General features: G+C 39.6%; 1 protein-coding gene across 6 annotated transcripts in view; it reads left to right on the top strand.

Moving 5' to 3' along the window:
• LOC120722316 (C-C chemokine receptor type 1-like) overlaps nt 1–18,265 on the top strand; it is a 44,750-nt gene that overhangs the window by 1,485 nt on the left and 25,000 nt on the right. For 2 of the 6 annotated variants that reach the window (XM_040013275.1, XM_040013274.1), the window contains exon 3: nt 186–2,676. The exons of 1 other annotated variant lie outside the window; for it this stretch is intronic. In XM_040013275.1, the coding sequence (XP_039869209.1) occupies nt 186–1,081 (896 nt within the window). In that variant the 3' untranslated portion in view covers nt 1,082–2,676. Of the gene's footprint in view, nt 1–185; nt 2,677–13,423; nt 13,613–14,119; nt 14,270–14,491; nt 15,887–18,265 lie in introns of those variants that run through there. 3 more of the 6 variants (XM_040013273.1, XM_040013271.1, XM_040013268.1) reach the window with 3 other exon arrangements.

Genomic DNA, 18,265 nt, shown 5'->3' with positions numbered 1-18,265 from the left:
TATTGTATTCACACATTGCAGGGACCTGTTGTCCCTTATGGGAACAGAAAGCACGTTTTAGGCCTAAACTCTGTATGCAGGTGTGTTTATGTGCAACACAACAACATGAGACCGACAGAGAGAAAGAGACAGAAAGAATATGTAACAGTGTGACATTTACACTTATTGCATCTTTTCTCACAAAGGTAACGGGCTAGTGGTGTGTGTCCTGGTGAAGCACCGCAATCAGAGCAACCTGACAGACATCTGCCTCTTCAACCTGGCTCTCTCTGACCTCCTCTTCGTCTTCACGCTTCCTTTCTTCTCTCACAATGCCAGGGTCGGCCAGTGGACTTTTGGAGACTTCATGTGCCGTTTGATCTCCGGGTCTCACCACATTGGCTTCTTCAGCAGCATCTTCTTCATGGTTGTCATGACGCTGGACCGCTACATGATCATCATGCACGCTCACAGAGTTGCACGTTATCGCACAAAGAGGGCAGCCATCATTCTGACCGTGCTCGTTTGGATGCTGAGCTTGTTTGTCTCTCTGCCGGATTTTATCTTCATACAGGAAACAAAAGAGTCCCAGAAGTTTGGATGTGACTATCCCAAGGAGAGAAAAGTCTGGGAGCATTACAACCTGTTCACCACAAATGTGCTGGGTCTTGTGATTCCCGTGCTGGTGATGGTAGGTTGCTACTCCAGGATCATCCCAAGGCTGGTAAACATGAGGACTGCAAAGAAGCACCGCATCGTCAAGCTGATCATCTGTATAGTGGTTGTATTTTTCTTGTTGTGGGCTCCATATAACATTTCCCTTTTCCTGGAGTTTCTTCAGGAAAGAGAAATAATCCCTGATGATGAAACCTGGTACAAAAATGTAAGGCTGTCAATAACAGTGACCGAGGCCTTAGCTTACACTCACTGCTGTCTGAACCCCATCATTTATGCTTTTGTGGGAGAGAAGTTTATGAGACGAGCCTTGCAGCTGCTGAAAAAGTTGATGCCTGGTTACAGCAGAGATCTGACAGACAGCTCATTCAGGAGGAGCTCAGTTATGTCCAGGGGCTCTGAAATCACCTCCTCCTTTAAACTGTAGAAGGTGGAGGGCAGTTGTAAGTATTTTGACACAAATGTTTCACCCTGTTATTACTGCAGACCGTGCATCATGTTCGTATTGTTAATTTGGTCACTTCTATCTGACAAATATCACAGTGTTCTTCACCTGTGAGTCACCTTCAAAATGTCTCTGTACACTTTTGGATCCTTTGCATTTACATTGGTTTATATTTGATTCTGACCATAAGATTGTAGAAGTAAATTCTGCCTACTTATAAAATTAACATGTTAGCACTGCTAACTGCTTTATAGAATCTCAAGTATCTTACTATGTGATGCCCTTCCTTTTTTTGCTCAGGCTGACTTACATTAGGTGGTCCATTAAACTGAACCTGCTGTTTATAGCAACTTGTAACAGTTTGCTTTGTTCTTCACACATTTTTAATGAGTTTGCTATTTTGCAGAAATGCACCAAAAATAGCGTACAACAGTTTTAGATTTTCTTTAAGCAAAAGAAGATGTGAAATAGCTGCATGTGTGAATCGTAATTTTCTCTACTTCCATGTTGTTTTCTGATGTTCAGCCTTATATAGTTCTTTTGTTTGTAGTATTATGTTGTGGTTCCTTGTATTTGTCATTGTTTACCAATGGAGCTGATTGGAGTCAGGCATCCAATCATCTCTTATCCTGATTTTGTATTATTGCTTTGCTAAGACAATAAATGATACTGCAGATCTCGACCTCATGTCACATGAAGGTCATCAAGTGGACTGTCATGTTGGAGAAGTACATTATTGCTTTTGAGAAGAATATTTGCAGCGAGCATGTTCTTTTGTTTCCCATTGTTATTGTAATGACAAATTCTGTACACAGTGATGAAAAGAAAGATGGAATAGTTTTGCCACTGCATCAAATATTACCTGGAAACAGTTCAGTAATCCAAAAACAATGTTTTTTTTTCCATGTAGAATTCAAATACTTGGAATTTTCATATTTTCACATACAGTATGTTAATAAAAGGTTCAAAGGATATGAGTGACAACTGTTTCAAAACTGAACAGATTGTGTCACTACATGCAGACATGGTGAAGTTCACCCAATGAAGTTCAAGGTGAGCATCAAAATGTCAAAGAAAGCTGACTTAAGGGACGTTGAAGACAGGATGGTTTGCAGTGCCAAAGGGGATGGTGTATGTACTTCAGAAAATGAAAATGAGCATTCAGACATGCAGTCGTGGTCAAGTCAACCTGCTAAAGTTCACAGTGAGCATCAGAATAGAGAACATTTCTACTAAAGTGTCCTGTGAGTGTAGAATCTATGATGAGCAGCCGGGCTGTACGACAGTGAGACCAAGAAGAGGAAGAAACAAATAATAATAGTAGCGAAAATGATACTAATAAAGTCTCTTGTACTTTATATAAAAACCAGCAGTCATTTTGTAAAGGTGTGAATTTGTACCACCATATGCTGTGTTGTTCTTTGAAGTATTTGTAATGACCTCACTTAAGGACAAACAGGAAGTGAAATCTGCTTTTCTTATTTTGCACTTCTCATGATCAGATTGCTGACTTTAAGACTGTTAGTTAATTCCTCCATATCTAAAGAGATCACATCAATAAAACACGAAAAAAACAAGCCTTGTGTTGTGTTTGGAACAAAGAGAACAACAAAGTCTCGGAGCGTTACAACCTGTTCACCACAAATGTGCTGGGTCTTGTGATTCCCGTGCTGGTGATGGTAGGTTGCTACTCCAGGATCATCCCCAGGCTGGTAAACATGAGGACCACGAAGAAGCACCGCATCGTCAAGCTGATAATTTGTTTAGTGGTTGTATTTTTCTTGCTCTGGGCTCCATATAACATTTCCCTTTTCCTGGAGTTCCTTCAGGAAAGAGAAATAATCCTCAATGATGGAACATGGGAGTAGCAGTAATCGAGGCCTTTGCTTACACTCACTGCTGCCTGAACCCCATCATTTATGCTTTTGTGGGAGAGAAGTTTATGAGACGAGCCTTGCAGCTGCTGAAAAAGTTGATGCCTGCAGAGATGTGTTAGACAACTCATCTAGTACACATTCAAATCCTCTGATGTCACCTCCACTTTTATCTAGTAACTTTTTTTGCTCATTACTTCACAATGTAACACCCCTGTGTCAGATGTTATTGGGATTCAGTGCTGCATAAATGAAACTGAACTGAACTGAAGGTGGAGGGCAGACGTAACTCGTGTGGCATGAATGTTTCACCTTGTTATTACTGCAGGCCGTGTCTTGTTCATGTTGTTTTTGTTTGTTTGGTCACTTCCTTGTTCTGCTCAGGCTAAATGAAACTTTTTGGTCTGTTAAACTGAGCCTGCTGTGTATAGAATGCTTTTCTTCACACATTTTTTTCATGAGCTTCCATGTTTGCAGAAAAATATAAAAAAAAGGGCCTAAAATGGTTTCAGATCTCCTTTGTACAAAACTTGCTCATTGCCTTACTGTCATTCCTATTTATACCTAATTCCACATTTTCATGTTTTATACTCTTCTTCTTCACTTGTTCTACGTTATGGTTCCTCATATTTGTCATTACTTGGCACTGGGATTGATTCAAGTCAGACATCCATTCATCTCTTATCCCGATTTTGTTTTCTTGAAACAATAAATGATAATGCAAATCTTGAACTTACATCAAATGAAGGTCATAAATTGGATTGTCATGTTGGAGAAGTGCATTGTTCATTCTGAGAATATATTTGCAGTGAGAATGTTACTGCATTGACAAAATCTGTAGTGAAAGTGAAAATGAAATCTGCATTTCTTCTTTTTTGTGCTTCTCGTTATCAGACTGCTGACTTTAAGACAGTCAATCTCTGCACATCTAAAGAGATCACATTAATAAAAAAAAAACAAAAAGGAGAAGCCTTGAATTATAATTTCTGACTTCACCTGATTTAAAACGACATCACTGCTATATGACCATGTCAGGTAAATATCTTTGAACAGTAATACAAAGTATATATATATAAAAAAAAAAAAAATCCCCGCTCGTCCCTGCGGGCAGTCAATTCTTCAAGCTTGGGTCCTCTACCAGAGGCCTGGGAGCTTGAGGGTCCTGCCAGTAGGTGTGAACCATGTAGGGGCCTAGTGCTGTCCAACTCTTCATACTGGAGACACTTCCTTGGATATCTGCCACTGTGATGGTTACTGGACTCTGTTCAGGGAGGTTGCTGTGGTCTGTCCTCAGATCCACTAGCCACTGAGCATTGCCGTTATGGGTTGCGTCCTTCTCCCATATGCTCTTCCAGTATTGTTCCGTATTGTTCACCTGCCACTGAGAGTACACCTTGGATGGTTCTGTGGAGAACAGCTGGTTTATTCTCTTGCCTTCTGTCTGGTGTACCACTTTAAGCGACTGGCCAAGGCTGTGAGTCGTTGCTTGGCAGTTTCCAAAGCCTCAGTATGGACAGCTTCCTGTACTTCTTACCCACCTTCTTCATCACACCTTTCTGCAATTCGGATAGTTGGCTAACCTTTCTCTGTGCTACCTTGATCTTAGCCTCTAGCCTCCTTTTCCATGGAGGGTACTGCCCCTTGTGGCTGTTGTCAACTTGCAGCCAAGCATCTCACTGATCACTGCTGCCGTATTGTAGATGAGCTTTTTAGTCGCAGTAATCGTGGCTGTAGGTATCGTCAATGTTAGAGGTATCATCCGTATATTTTTTTTAATATATATATATATATATATATATATATATATATATATATATTAGGGGTGCAACAATATACAAAATTCACGGTTCGGTTCGATACTTTGGTGTTACGGTTCAATATTTTCTCGATACAAAAAAATGTTCATGCCTTTTTAATTTGTCATTTATTAAAATTATAAATATATATTTTAACTTAAAAGTACAGTTTTTAAATTTAATGTTGCTGAAACAACAAAGTAATAAAGAATAAATAAATCTATCTGATTGAGAAATCACTCATCTTTGGAAAAGAGAGTTTATTACAGAGAAATGGCTCTTTCCAAAATAAAAGCTATACTATACGCTTCTTCTGGGCTATATTCTCAGCAGCATATTAAACATATCAGGTCCCCATAAGGAGAATCATGTGCTAACGGCTGTCTAAATGACTCGGGTAAAGTTTGTAGCATGCGTGCTTGTTGTTTTTGTCTGCTTCCACTTGTCTTTGCACTAGGATGATGTTGGCATAAATGTGCAGTCATATTCGTTGTGTTCCCACTAGTGCTGTCAGCATTAATCTCGTTAAAATGACGTTAACGTCAAAATGCGGCAAATCTCCGTTTACCAGTTACCGCGGATCGCCCCGTGCGTGGGGCTGGACGGCGTCAACACGTTAACGAGCTAACTGTGCTAACGCACTAGTTCCCACCAATGTAATTGAGCATTGCGTGGCACATCCGACATACTGTTTTACTTTAGTCCATGACGCGCTTACCTTCAGGGTCATACGTCACATGAAAACTAAAATAGTTCCAAAGGCCAGATCTGAATGAGGGTGGGGGAGGTTCAATTTGCCATGTCTCAACGAGCTTAGCTGTCTCGCTAGTTTGTGCTGCGCTCATTGGATCTGTGCTCGACAGTGCAGCCTAGGCGGAGTAGTCGAACGCAGATCCACTGAGCTCTTAACACAGACAGCATCGTCAGAAGAAAAGTTGATAAAATAAATTAAAAATTTTGTATTGTTCAATACATATGTGTACCGAACCGAAAGCACTGTATCGAACGGTTCAATATCGATACATGTATTGTTGCACCCCTAATATACATACAGGGAGTGCAGAATTATTAGGCAAATGAGTATTTTGTCCACATCATCCTCTTCATGCATGTTGTCTTACTCCAAGCTGTATAGGCTCGAAAGCCTACTACCAATTAAGCATATTAGGTGATGTGCATCTCTGTAATGAGAAGGGGTGTGGTCTAATGACATCAACACCCTATATCAGGTGTGCATAATTATTAGGCAACTTCCTTTCCTTTGGTAAAATGGGTCAAAAGAAGGACAGGCTCAGAAAAGTCAAAAATAGTGAGATATCTTGCAGAGGGATGCAGCAGTCTCAAAACTGCAAAGTTTCTGAAGCGTGATCATCGAACAATCAAGCGTTTCATTCAAAATAGTCAACAGGGTCGCAAGAAGCGTGTGGAAAAACCAAGGCGCAAAATAACTGCCCATGAACTGAGAAAAGTCAAGCGTGCAGCTGCCAAGATGCCACTTGCCACCAGTTTGGCCATATTTCAGAGCTGCAACATCACTGGAGTGCCTAAAAGCACAAGGTGTGCAATACTCAGAGACATGGCCAAGGTAAGAAAGGCTGAAAGACGACCACCACTGAACAAGACACACAAGCTGAAACGTCAAGACTGGGCCAAGAAATATCTCAAGACTGGTTTTCTAGTTTATGGACTGATGAAATGAGGAGTGAGTCTTGATGGGCCAGATGGATGGGCCCGTGGCTGGATTGGTAAAGGGCAGAGAGCTCCAGTCCGACTCAGACGCCAGCAAGGTGGAGGTGGAGTACTGGTTTGGGCTGGTATCATCAAAGATGAGCTTGTGGGGCCTTTTCGGGTTGAGAATGGAGTCAAGCTCAACTCCCAGTCCTACTGCCAGTTTCTGGAAGACACCTTCTTCAAGCAGTGGTACAGGAAGAAGTCTGCATCCTTCAAGAAAAACATGATTTTCATGCAGGACAATGCTCCATCACACGCGTCCAAGTACTCCACAGCGTGGCTGGCAAGAAAGGGTATAAAAGAAGAAAAACTAATGACATGGCCTCCTTGTTCACCTGATCTGAACCCCATTGAGAACCTGTGGTCCATCATCAAATGTGAGATTTACAAGGAGGGAAAACAGTACACCTCTCTGAACAGTGTCTGGGAGGCTGTGGTTGCTGCTGCACGCGATGTTGATGGTGAACAGAACAAAACACTGACAGAATCCATGGATGGCAGGCTTTTGAGTGTCCTTGCAAAGAAAGGTGGCTATATTGGTCGCTGATTTGTTTTTGTTTTGTTTTTGAATGTCAAAAATGTATATTTGTGAATGTGGAGATGTTATATTGGTGTCACTGGTAAAAATAAATAATTGAAATGGGTATATATTTGTTTTTTGTTAAGTTGCCTAATAATTATGCACAGTAATAGTCACCTGCACACACAGATATCCCCCTAAAATAGCTAAAACTAAAAACAAACTAAAAACTACTTCCAAAAACATTCAGCTTTGATATTAATGAGTTTTTTGGGTTCATTGAGAACATGGTTGTTGTTCAATAATAAAATTATTCCTCAAAAATACAACTTGCCTAATAATTCTGCACTCCCTGTATATATAAATATATATATATATATGTATATATGAATATATGTACATATATACCCACAAAAAAAGCGCATAAAATGGTTTCAGGTCTCCTTCATATAAAACTTACACATTGCCTTACTGTCATTCACACATTCTACCAACTTCCACATTTCCAGATCTTACACACTTCTTCTTCACTTGTACTATGTTATGGTTCCTTATATTTGTCATCACTTGGCACTTCGGTTGATTCAAGTCAGGCATCCATTTCCTCTCTTATCCTGATTTTTTTTCCTTAAAACAATAAATGATAATGCAAATTGTGAACTTACATCAAATGAAGGTAATAAAGTGGATTGTCATATTGGAGAAGTGCATTGTTCATTCTGAGAATATATTTGCAGTGAGCATGTTGTTCTATTTCTAATTGTTACAGCAATGATGAAATCTGTAGTAAAAGTGAAAATTAAATCTGCATTTCTTCTTTTTTGTGCTCCTCATTATCAGACTGCTGACCTTAAGACTGTTAGTCAATCTCTGCACATCTAAAAAGATCACATCAATAAAACACGAAAAAAAGGAGCCCTGAAGTGCAATTCCTGACCTCACCTGATTTAAAACTACATCACTGAGATATCACCATGACAGGTAAAAATCTTTTAACAGTAATACACACACACACACACACATATATATATGTGTGTGTGTACAGGATAGAATAAAATAAAATACTATATACAGTAGAATAAAATAGAATAAAATATACAATAGGATAAAAATAGAATATAAATGCTGTATACAACTGAGTAAAAATACAGCAATGCCAGATAAGAGTATTGCACTTAGTGTTATTGCACATGTGTGGATGTGTGTGTTTGATCAGTTGAAGTCTTTGTTGTGGAGTCTGACAGCAGTGGGGAGGAAAGACCTGCAAAATCTCTCCGTCCCACACTGTGGGTTCCGCAGCCTGCCACCGAAGGAGCTGCTCAGTGCTGTCATAGTCTCCTGCATGGGGTGGGAGATGTTGTCTAACAGGGATGACAGCTTAGCCACTATTCTCCTGTCACTCACCACCTCCACTGGGTCCAGAGGGCATCCTAAAACAGACTGGCCCTTCTGATCAGCCAGTCTGTTCCTGTCCCCAGCAGAGATGCTGCCACCCCAGCAGACCACACCGTAAAAGATGGCTGAGGCCACCACAGAGTCATAGAAGGTCTTCATGAGTGGGCCCTCCACTTCAAACGACCTGAGTCTCCGCAGCAGGTACAGCCTGCTCTGCCCTTTCCTGTAGATGGCTTCTGAATTATGAGTCCAGTCCAGTTTGTTGTTCAGATGAACACCAAGGTACCTGTAGCTGTCCACAGCCTCAATGTCCATACCTTGGATGTTCAGTGGTCGCAATGGAGGATGTTTGTGCCTGCGGAAGTCTACCACTAGCTCCTTGGTTTTACTAGTGTTGATCTGGAGGTAGTTCAGAGGGCCCAGTGGCGCCAGTGTTCGGCAGCCTCGCCTCTGTCAGTGCGCCCCTGGGTGGCTGTGGCTACAATGTAGCTTGCCATCACCAGTGTGTGAATGTGTGAATGACTGGATGTGTAAAGCGCTTTGGGGTCCTTAGGGTCTAGTAAAGCGCTATACCAGTGGTCCCCAACCTTTTTTGTGCCACGGACCGGTTTATGCCTGACAATATTTTCACGGACCGGCCTTTAAGGTGTCGCAGATAAACACACCAAAATAAAGCTACCGAAAAAAAGAAGATTTATTCATAACACACGTGAAAAGACCCAGGAAAACCGAGTTAACAATAAAAACAATAACAAAATAACGTTGAAAACCGATAAAAACCCTGAAAAACATACATTTTACACCTGAGCCTCAACTCTCGCGGGCTGGTACCAAACGACTCATGGACTGGTACCGGTCCGAGGCCCGGGGGTTGGGGACCGCTGCGCTATACAAATACAGGCCATATACGATTTAGTTCAGCTGGCACCAGTCCACAAAGTCTTTGGTCAGTCCTCTGTACTCCTTGTCGTCCCCATCAGTGATGAGGCCGACTATTGCAGAGTCATCAGAGAACTTCTGCAGGAAGCACTGGGTGGAGTTGTGGGAGAAGTCTGCAGTGTAGATGGTGAAGAGGAACGGAGCCAGAACCGTTCCCTGTGGGGCCCCCGTACTGCAGACGAACCTAACCACAGCTCAGTGCAGTGGCTTCGGCAATGGAGATGCTGAACATGGTCCATCCCGACTCAATATTCCCAGTCTCCTTCTGAATACTGCTGAAGATCTGCCGGAGGTGTGCGTCGAAGATCTCGCAAACTGGGGCCTCTGCTAGGCATTCCCAGCACACCCTCACTATACGTTTAGGCACGCCAGGTCAGTCCAGTTACCTCACCAACCCTTTTTGCGTTACATGCTGAGCCACTAGCGCAAGAAGTGCAGCAACACCCAAATTTGGAGGGAGTTACTCTAGCTGAACAAAAACATCTTATTGGATTATTTGCTGATGATATCATTGTTTTCTTACAAGATTCTGACAAATGCTTTCCAATTCTGATGCAGTTATTCCATACTTACGAAAATCTATCGGGCTACAAAATTAATGTATCCAAAACACAAATTCTATCATTTAACTATTCACATTATCAAAAGATTAGAGACGAATATAAACTAAAGTGGCACTTGAACACCATGAAATATTTGGGCATAACCTTGACAAAATCACTATCCGCTATGTTTGAGACAAACTGCAATCAGGTGGAAGGTAACATAAAAAAAAGAATTAGAACGGTGGTCAACAATACCTACAAATTTCTACTCTAGAATCCAAATAATAAAGATAAACATTCTCCCAAGATTGCTGTACTTGTACCAATCACTCCCACTTCCTATACCTCAAAGTAAATATAAAATATGGGAAAAAATGGTCACAAGGTTTTTATGGGATGGGAAAAAGCCAAGAACAAGGACGACAACACTGCGACTCCCGAAGTGTAAGGGAGGGATGGCTTTGCCCAATCTAAGGGAATACTTTTATGCAGCTCAATTTAGACCCCTTGTTTGTTGGTGTAGACCAGACTAGGAGGCAAAAGAAATTGAGAGAGAAATCGAGGGAAACAAAATGCAAATTTTTATCTCTGACAAACAACTAATGACCTCTTATAGAAGTAGAATGAACCAAATTGGGAAATTTACATTAGAAATATGGCACACAGTAATAGAAAAAAATGCCAGTTAAAGGAAAAATTATTTTTACTGAAATGATTCAGACAAGATTAAAAAATTTAAACCGGGACAATGGGACCAAACGTTTAAGCAATGGAAATTAAAAGGGATTACAGCAGTTTGTACACTAATGAAAAATGGAACACTAATGAGTTTCCAACAACTAAAAAATAAATACAAATTTGAAAATAGAGACTTTTTTTAGTTACCTGCAAGTAAGGGATTATGGCAAAAAACAAATAAAGACCAACTGGTTTAAAAATCCATTGGGTATAATCGGACTAGTGAACAATTGCTATGAACAAAAACAATTCAAAGCAATTTCTGCCTTTTACAGATCATTAGAAGAAGGTAGACAGGATACAACCTGTTACCTTAAAAAGAAATGGGAAACTGAACTGACCATAAATATAACAGAGAAAGAATGGCTCAGTATGTGTGAAACACAACACAGTTCAACAAATTCGCCGTTGTGAAGGGAATTTTGCTGGACAAATCTGACCCATTTTTTCATAACACCCCAAATTAAAAGCAAACAGATCTCAAGTCCACAGAGCTGTTGGAGGTCGTGTGGAGAAACGGAAGCTGATCATTCACACGTATTTTGGAAGTGCATAAAAATTTTAAAAAAAGTACTGGGAAGATCTCAAAATGAACATGGATAATATTCTTGGTTATGCACTCCCAAACACCTGCCAAATGATGTACCTTGGAAACATAAAGGATCTGGTAAAGAAGGAGGACATGTATCTAGTAAAAATAATTCTAGCCGCAACAAAGAAAGCAATCATAAAGAACTGGCCACAACCAGACCCTCCCACTCAACAAGATTGGATTAGGATTGTAGAAGGCATCTCAGAGATGGAACTAATTACATACAATATTAGACTGATGGGATGTAAATATGATAGACAATGGGGGAAGTGGAAAGTTTAAGTTGCACCTTGCAACATACTAAGAAATCTGCATGTGATAAAAGGTGAAAAAAGTAATGTAAACTCCAGACTGTTTGTTTGTTTGTAATGTTCTTTACTGTAATGTTTTCAATACTAACTAAAATTAATAAATTGCAAAATAACAACATGTGACCAACAGAGAGTAAGAGACAGAAAGAATATGTAACAGTGTGACAGGTACACTTATTGCATCTTTTCTCACAAAAGTAACGGACTAGTTGTGTGTGCTGGTGAAGCACCGCAATCAGAGCAACCTGACAGACATCTGCCTCTTCAACCTGGCTCTCTCTGACCTCCTCTTCGTCTTCACGCTGCCTTTCTTCTCTCACTATGCCAGGGTTGGTCAGTGGACTTTTGGAGATTTCATGTGCCGTTTGATCTCTGGGTCTCACCACATTGCCTTCTTCAGCAGCATGTTCTTCATGGTTGTCATGATGCTGGACCGCTACATGATCATCGTGCACGCTCACAGGGTTGCACGTTATCGCACAAAGAGGGCTTCCATCATTCTGACCGTGCTCGTTTGGATTCTGAGCTTGTTTGTGTCTCTGCCAGATTTTATCTTCATACAGGAAACAGAAGAGTCCCAGAACTTTGGATGTAACTATCCCAAGTAGAGAAAAGTGCTGGGTCACGTTATTCCCTTGCTGGTGATGGTAGATGGTATATACAAGAGGTGAACAGGACTAAGAGGAAACAGCTGGGAGACACGGCTGACACTGATTACTTAGAAAAGACGGAGGAGCACACAAAACTAAATACACTGACATAAGACACAGACCTTCAAAGTAAAACAGGAAACTCAACACACATGCAGAGACACAGACTCAGAACTGACTGAACAGGAACAGAGGGAATACAAAACCAAAACCTAAAAACTAGCAAATCCTAACAGAAGACATAACCAGAATAAATAAGAACATAAGATAATATTAACAAACACAAAACACTGAGTCATCAGACTCAGGACCATGACACAGTTTTACAGAAAATCACTAAATACAATATTTTGTGATCTGGATGAAAATGGTCAGTCATCTTTCAGCTAAAATGATTGCAACAGTAACTAAAATAATAATTTGTTACACCAAAATATATAGAAAGAATGTAATGTAAAACATGCTTTGAGTAGATAAGCTACACCAGCTTAAGACCACTGGATGCCACTCCTCAGATAAGAACAAGAAAGTGAGGATGCAGTTTGCACCACATAATTCGGACAACTGAAGATTGGAAAATGTCATCAGTTCATATTAATCTCAATTTCTGCTCCTAAAATTGAATGGTAGAGTCAGAATTTGGCAGAATGGTGCATCTCCCTGTGCATCTCTTCATGATCACAGTGTTCCGATCTTCTGATGGTTGCTTCCAGCAGGATAACACACCATGTCACAGAGTCCAAACATCTGAAACTCTTTTTTAATCTGACAATAAGTTCGCTGTGCTCAAATGGGCTCCACAGTCACCACAGTCTTAATCCAACTGAAGAGCTTTGGGATGTGGTAGGAGGTTCTGAATGTGCAGCCAACAAATTTACGGCAGCCGTGTGATACTATCACATCAACATGAACCAGTATCTCAAAGGAATGTTTTTAGCAGCTTGTTTAATCAATGCTGTGTAGAATTAGAGTAGTTCTGAAGACAAAAGTTGGTCCAAACCAATACGTGCAAGACATACTACTAAAGTGTCTCATGAGTGTAGAATCGATGATGTGCACTGATGTACAACAGTGAGACCAAGAAGAGGAAGAAACAAATAATAATAGTAGCGAAAATGACAATAATAAACTCTCTCATATGTTATGTAAAAACCAGCAGTCATTTTGTAAAGGTGAGAATTTATGTTACCATATTCTGTGTTGTTCTTTGAAGTATTTGTCATGATCTCACTTAAGCACATGCAGGAAGTGAAATCTATATTTCTTTTTTTGTGCTCCTCGTTATCAGACTGCTGACTTTAAGACTGTTAGTTAATCCCTGCACACCTAAAGAGATCACATCAATAAAACACGAAAAACAAGAAGCGTTGAAGTGTAATTCCTGACCTCACCTGAGACATCACTGAGATATCACCATGGCAGGTAAATATCTTTTAAAAGTAATACAAAAATGTTATATATTTAAAGTTTAGCATTTTTCAGAGTTCTTGAAAATACATGTTTATAATGTGTTAAATCTGTTAAGGCTGTACATAGTAGAAATTCAAATGCTGTAATTTAAAATTGTATCACAATTTATAAGGGGTGGGACATGATATATATACATATATTTTAATGAATTAGAGGTTTTGTAGTTAATTAATCTTGATTAATCGCATTTAATTGCCCAAGAAAATTTAAAGGGGTTTTAGTGGGCGACGGAATTAAACAATAAACATGGACATGAATATTGTAAACTCCAGCTCTTTTAATTTTTTTTTTTGGGGGGGGGGAACAAACTAACCTTTTGTTTAAGTCTAAAACTGTACTCACCTCTACCATGACCATGTGTCTACACTAATACACTATAGCTATTAATTTTCACTGCTTGTGATGAGAAATACAAGAATAAAATAAATAAATAATAAATACCTACTGTCTCTCTCTCAGCAGAATTTAATGACACAGAAGACAATTACGGCAATTACAGTGATTTTGATTATGGAGACTATGCTCCAGCCAACTCCACCGATGTAAAGGAATTCAGCCGAGCGTTTCTTGCCATTCTCTACAGTTTGGTTTTCATCCTGGGCTTCACAGGTAGGTGTGTCTTCTTCTGTCTATATTGTGGGGATTGTATTATATTTACACATTGCAGGGACCTGTTGTCCCTTATGGGAACAGAAAGCACGTTTTAGGCCTAAACTCTGTATGCAGGTGTGTTTATGTGCAACACAACAACATGAGACCGACAGAGAGAAAGAGACAGAAAGAATATGTAACAGTGTGACATTTACACTTATTGTATATTTTCTTCCAAAGGTAACGGACTAGTGGTGTGTGTCCTGGTGAAGCATCGCAATCAGAGCAACCTGACAGACATCTGCCTCTTCAACCTGGCTCTCTCTGACCTCCTCTTCGTCTTCACGCTTCCTTTCTTCTCTCACAATACCAGGGTCGGCCAGTGGACTTTTGGAGACTTCATGTGCCGTTTGATCTCCGGGTCTCACCACAGTGGCTTCTTCAGCAGCATCTTCTTCATGGTTGTCATGACGCTGGACCGCTACATGATCATCATGCACGCTCACAGGGTTGCACGTTATCGCACAAAGAGGGCTGCCATCATTCTGACCGTGCTCGTTTGGATGCTGAGCTTGTTTGTTTCTCTGCCGGATTTTATCTTCATACAGGAAACAAAAGAGTCCCAGAAGTTTGGATGTGACTATCCCAAGGAGAGAAAAGTCTGGGAGCGTTACAACCTGTTCATCACAAATGTGCTGGGTCTTGTGATTCCCGTGCTGGTGATGGTAGGTTGCTACTCCAGGATCATCCCCAGGCTGGTAAACATGAGGACCGCAAAGAAGCACCGCATCGTCAAGCTGATCATCTGTATAGTGGTTGTATTTTTCTTGTTGTGGGCTCCATATAACATTTCCCTTTTCCTGGAGTTTCTTCAGGAAAGAGAAATAATCCCTGATGATGAAACCTGGTACAACAATGTAAAGCTGTCAATAACAGTGACCGAGGCCTTTGCTTACACTCACTGCTGTCTGAATCCTATCATTTATGCTTTTGTGGGAGAGAAGTTTATGAGACGAGCCTTGCAGCTGCTGAAAAAGTTGATGCCTGGTTACAGCAGAGATCTGACAGACAGCTCATTCAGGAGGAGCTCAGTTATGTCCAGGGGCTCTGAAATCACCTCCTCCTTTAAACTGTAGAAGGTGGAGGGCAGTTGTAAGTATTTTGTCATGAATGTTTCACCCTGTTATTACTGCAGACCGTGTCTCATACTTTTTTCATTCATTTGGTCACTTCTATCTGACAAATACCACAGTGTTCTTCACCTGTGTGGCACCTTCGAAATGTGTTTGTACACCTTTGAACTTACAGTAATTTCTTCCCCTGACTGTTAGATTTTAAATGTACTCATTACTTCTTCAATGCCTTTAATGTGTGTTAGCACTGCCAATTTACAGTATATTAATCACCTTCGACTCTAATTATCAAATTCTAAATGTAAATGCTGCCTACTTATAAAATTAACCTATTAGCTATGCTGGCTGCTTTACAGAATCTCGAGTATCTCACTTTTTAATGCCCTTCCTTCCTCAAGCGGAACTAAACTTGCTGGTCTGTTAAACTGAACCTGCTGTTTATTTCAATGTGTAACTTTCTTCTTCTTCTTTTTTATGACCTTGCAATTTCATAGAAGCACATCAAAAATAGCATACAACAATTTCCGAGTATATCTTTGTACAAAAGAAGATCTGAAATAGTTGCATGTGTGAATTGTAATTCTCTCTACTTCCACATTGCTCTCTGATGTTTAGCCTGATATTGTTCTTTTGTTTGTTGTATTATGTTGTGGTTCCTTGTATTTGTCATTGTTTGCCAATGGAGCTGATTGGAGTCAGGCATCCAATCATCTCTTATCCTCATTTTGTATTATAGCTTTATGAAGACAATAAATGATACTGCAGATATTGAACTTATGTCAAAGAAGGTCATCAAGTGGATTGTCACACTGGAGAAGTACATTATTCCTTTTGAGAAGAAGTTTTGTTATTAACATGTTTGTTTGTTTCTTATTGTTATTGCAATGAGAAATTCTGTACACAGTGATGAAAAGAAAGAAGATCAAAAGTTCTTTGAGATGGAAGTAGTTGTTCACATTCATTAAACAGCAGCATGATGTCATATAGACGACCATTAGTGGAGGTGGATTTCATAAACAGTTAGAATATTCAGGGAAAGTTGATCAAGTTAAGCTTTCTAATTACTGTTGTTTATACAGATTAGTATTATAGATTTTTTTAAAGAAGTATATCTGAAAAAAAAAAGAAACAAACAAAACAACTCTTTATCTGGGGAAGGACATTTCAGGAAAAGCAGCAACAAGCGACTTCATCTCGTAAAATTAAATTAATCTTTAAAAAAAAAAAAAAAAAAAAGAATAAAGACATGACGAGTCTTCTAGATGTAAAAATAAATGTTTTTGCCACTGCATCAAGAATTACCTGGGAATAATAGTTCAGTAATTTAAAAATAATGGTTTTTTTTCATGTAGAATCAAATAATTTGGAGATTTCATATTTTAACATATAGCATGTTATTAAAAGAGAGTATGAGTATACACTTACTCCTCATATAAAAAGAGCAAAACATGCCTTTTCAACTGCACATGAACGCAAATATGTAATCAGCCAATCACGTGGCAGCACTCGGAGCATTTAGACATGCACATGAGGTCCAGTTGACCTCCTGAAGTTCATGGTAAGCATCAGAATAGAAAACGTTTGTGCTAAATTGTGCTGTAAGTGTAGAATCTTCGACAGTGAGACCAAGAAGAGGAAAAAACAAATAATAATATTTATGAAAACGATAATAATAAACTCTCTCATACGTTGTGTAAAAACCAGCAGTCATTTTGTAAGGTGTGAATTTGTGTCACCATATGCTGTGTTGTTCTTTGAAGTATTTGTAATGATCTCACTTAAGCACATGCAGGAAGTGAAATCTGCTTTTTGTTTTTTTGTACTCCTCATCATCAGATTGCTGACTTTAAGACTGTTAAAGTCAGCAGTCTGACTTTAAACGACCGCGTGCTCAGTGAATACCTCTGGCAGCAGAAACCAAAGAATGAGGAGGAAGGTGAGGAACAATCATGGAAGGACCCAGTGGTAATCGGAGTACTAGGTGTGGTGACTCCCAAATTAGGCAAGTGGCTCCAGCAGATCCCAGGAACAGCATTGGAGATCTCTGTCCAGAAGAGCGCAGTCCTAGGAACAGCTAAGATACTACGCAGGACCCTTGAGCTCCCAGGCCTTTGGTAGAGGGGCGAAAGGGGAAGTAAGTATATATGTATATACTATTATATCTTACAAGATTTCAGATGTAAATGCTCATTATTTCTTTTACGAATTTCAAGTGTATTGGATACTTTGTCATCATTTGTTTATAGCACCCTGAAAGCGTTTGATTTCTCACACATTTTTTTGAGCCTACAAGTTCAAAGAAATAAACCAAAATAAGCATACAAAGACATCAGATCTTTTTCTTTAGAAGACCTGCACTTTGTCTTGCTGTCATTCAGATATTTCTATCTAGTTCCCCATTACTTTCGGATGCATAGCCTTATACACTTCTTTTTGGTTATGGTTCTTATATTTGTCATTAACTTTCCACTTGAGTTGATTCAAGCCAAGCATCCATTTAACTGGTATCCTGATTTTGTTTTCTGAAAACAATGAATGATAATGCAGATCTTGAACTTACTTCAAATGAGCGTCATAAAGTGGAGTCATATTGAAGAAGTCCATTGTTCATTCTGAGAATACATTTGCAGTGAGTATGTTCTTTCACACAGTTATGAGTAGTTAAGTAAGTCAAGTAGTTAAACTCAACTTTAGGTCTTTAATTCCTGATAAGATGTTGTTAAAATACACTCAGAACATTTAAGAAGTATTTTTAAAAAAAAAACAAAAAATAAATAATGTTTTGAGATGCTCTAAAGACAAGTAGGGACCTGCTGGATCCCAAGACAACAAAAGAGGTGAGGCAGTTTCTGGGGCTGGCCGGTTATCACCACGGGTTTGT

This window comes from Simochromis diagramma, unplaced genomic scaffold (genome assembly GCF_900408965.1).
Source record: "Simochromis diagramma unplaced genomic scaffold, fSimDia1.1 OVJJ01000618.1, whole genome shotgun sequence".
Lineage (NCBI taxonomy): Eukaryota > Metazoa > Chordata > Actinopteri > Cichliformes > Cichlidae > Simochromis > Simochromis diagramma.
This window is presented reverse-complemented; position numbering and strand designations above follow the sequence as displayed.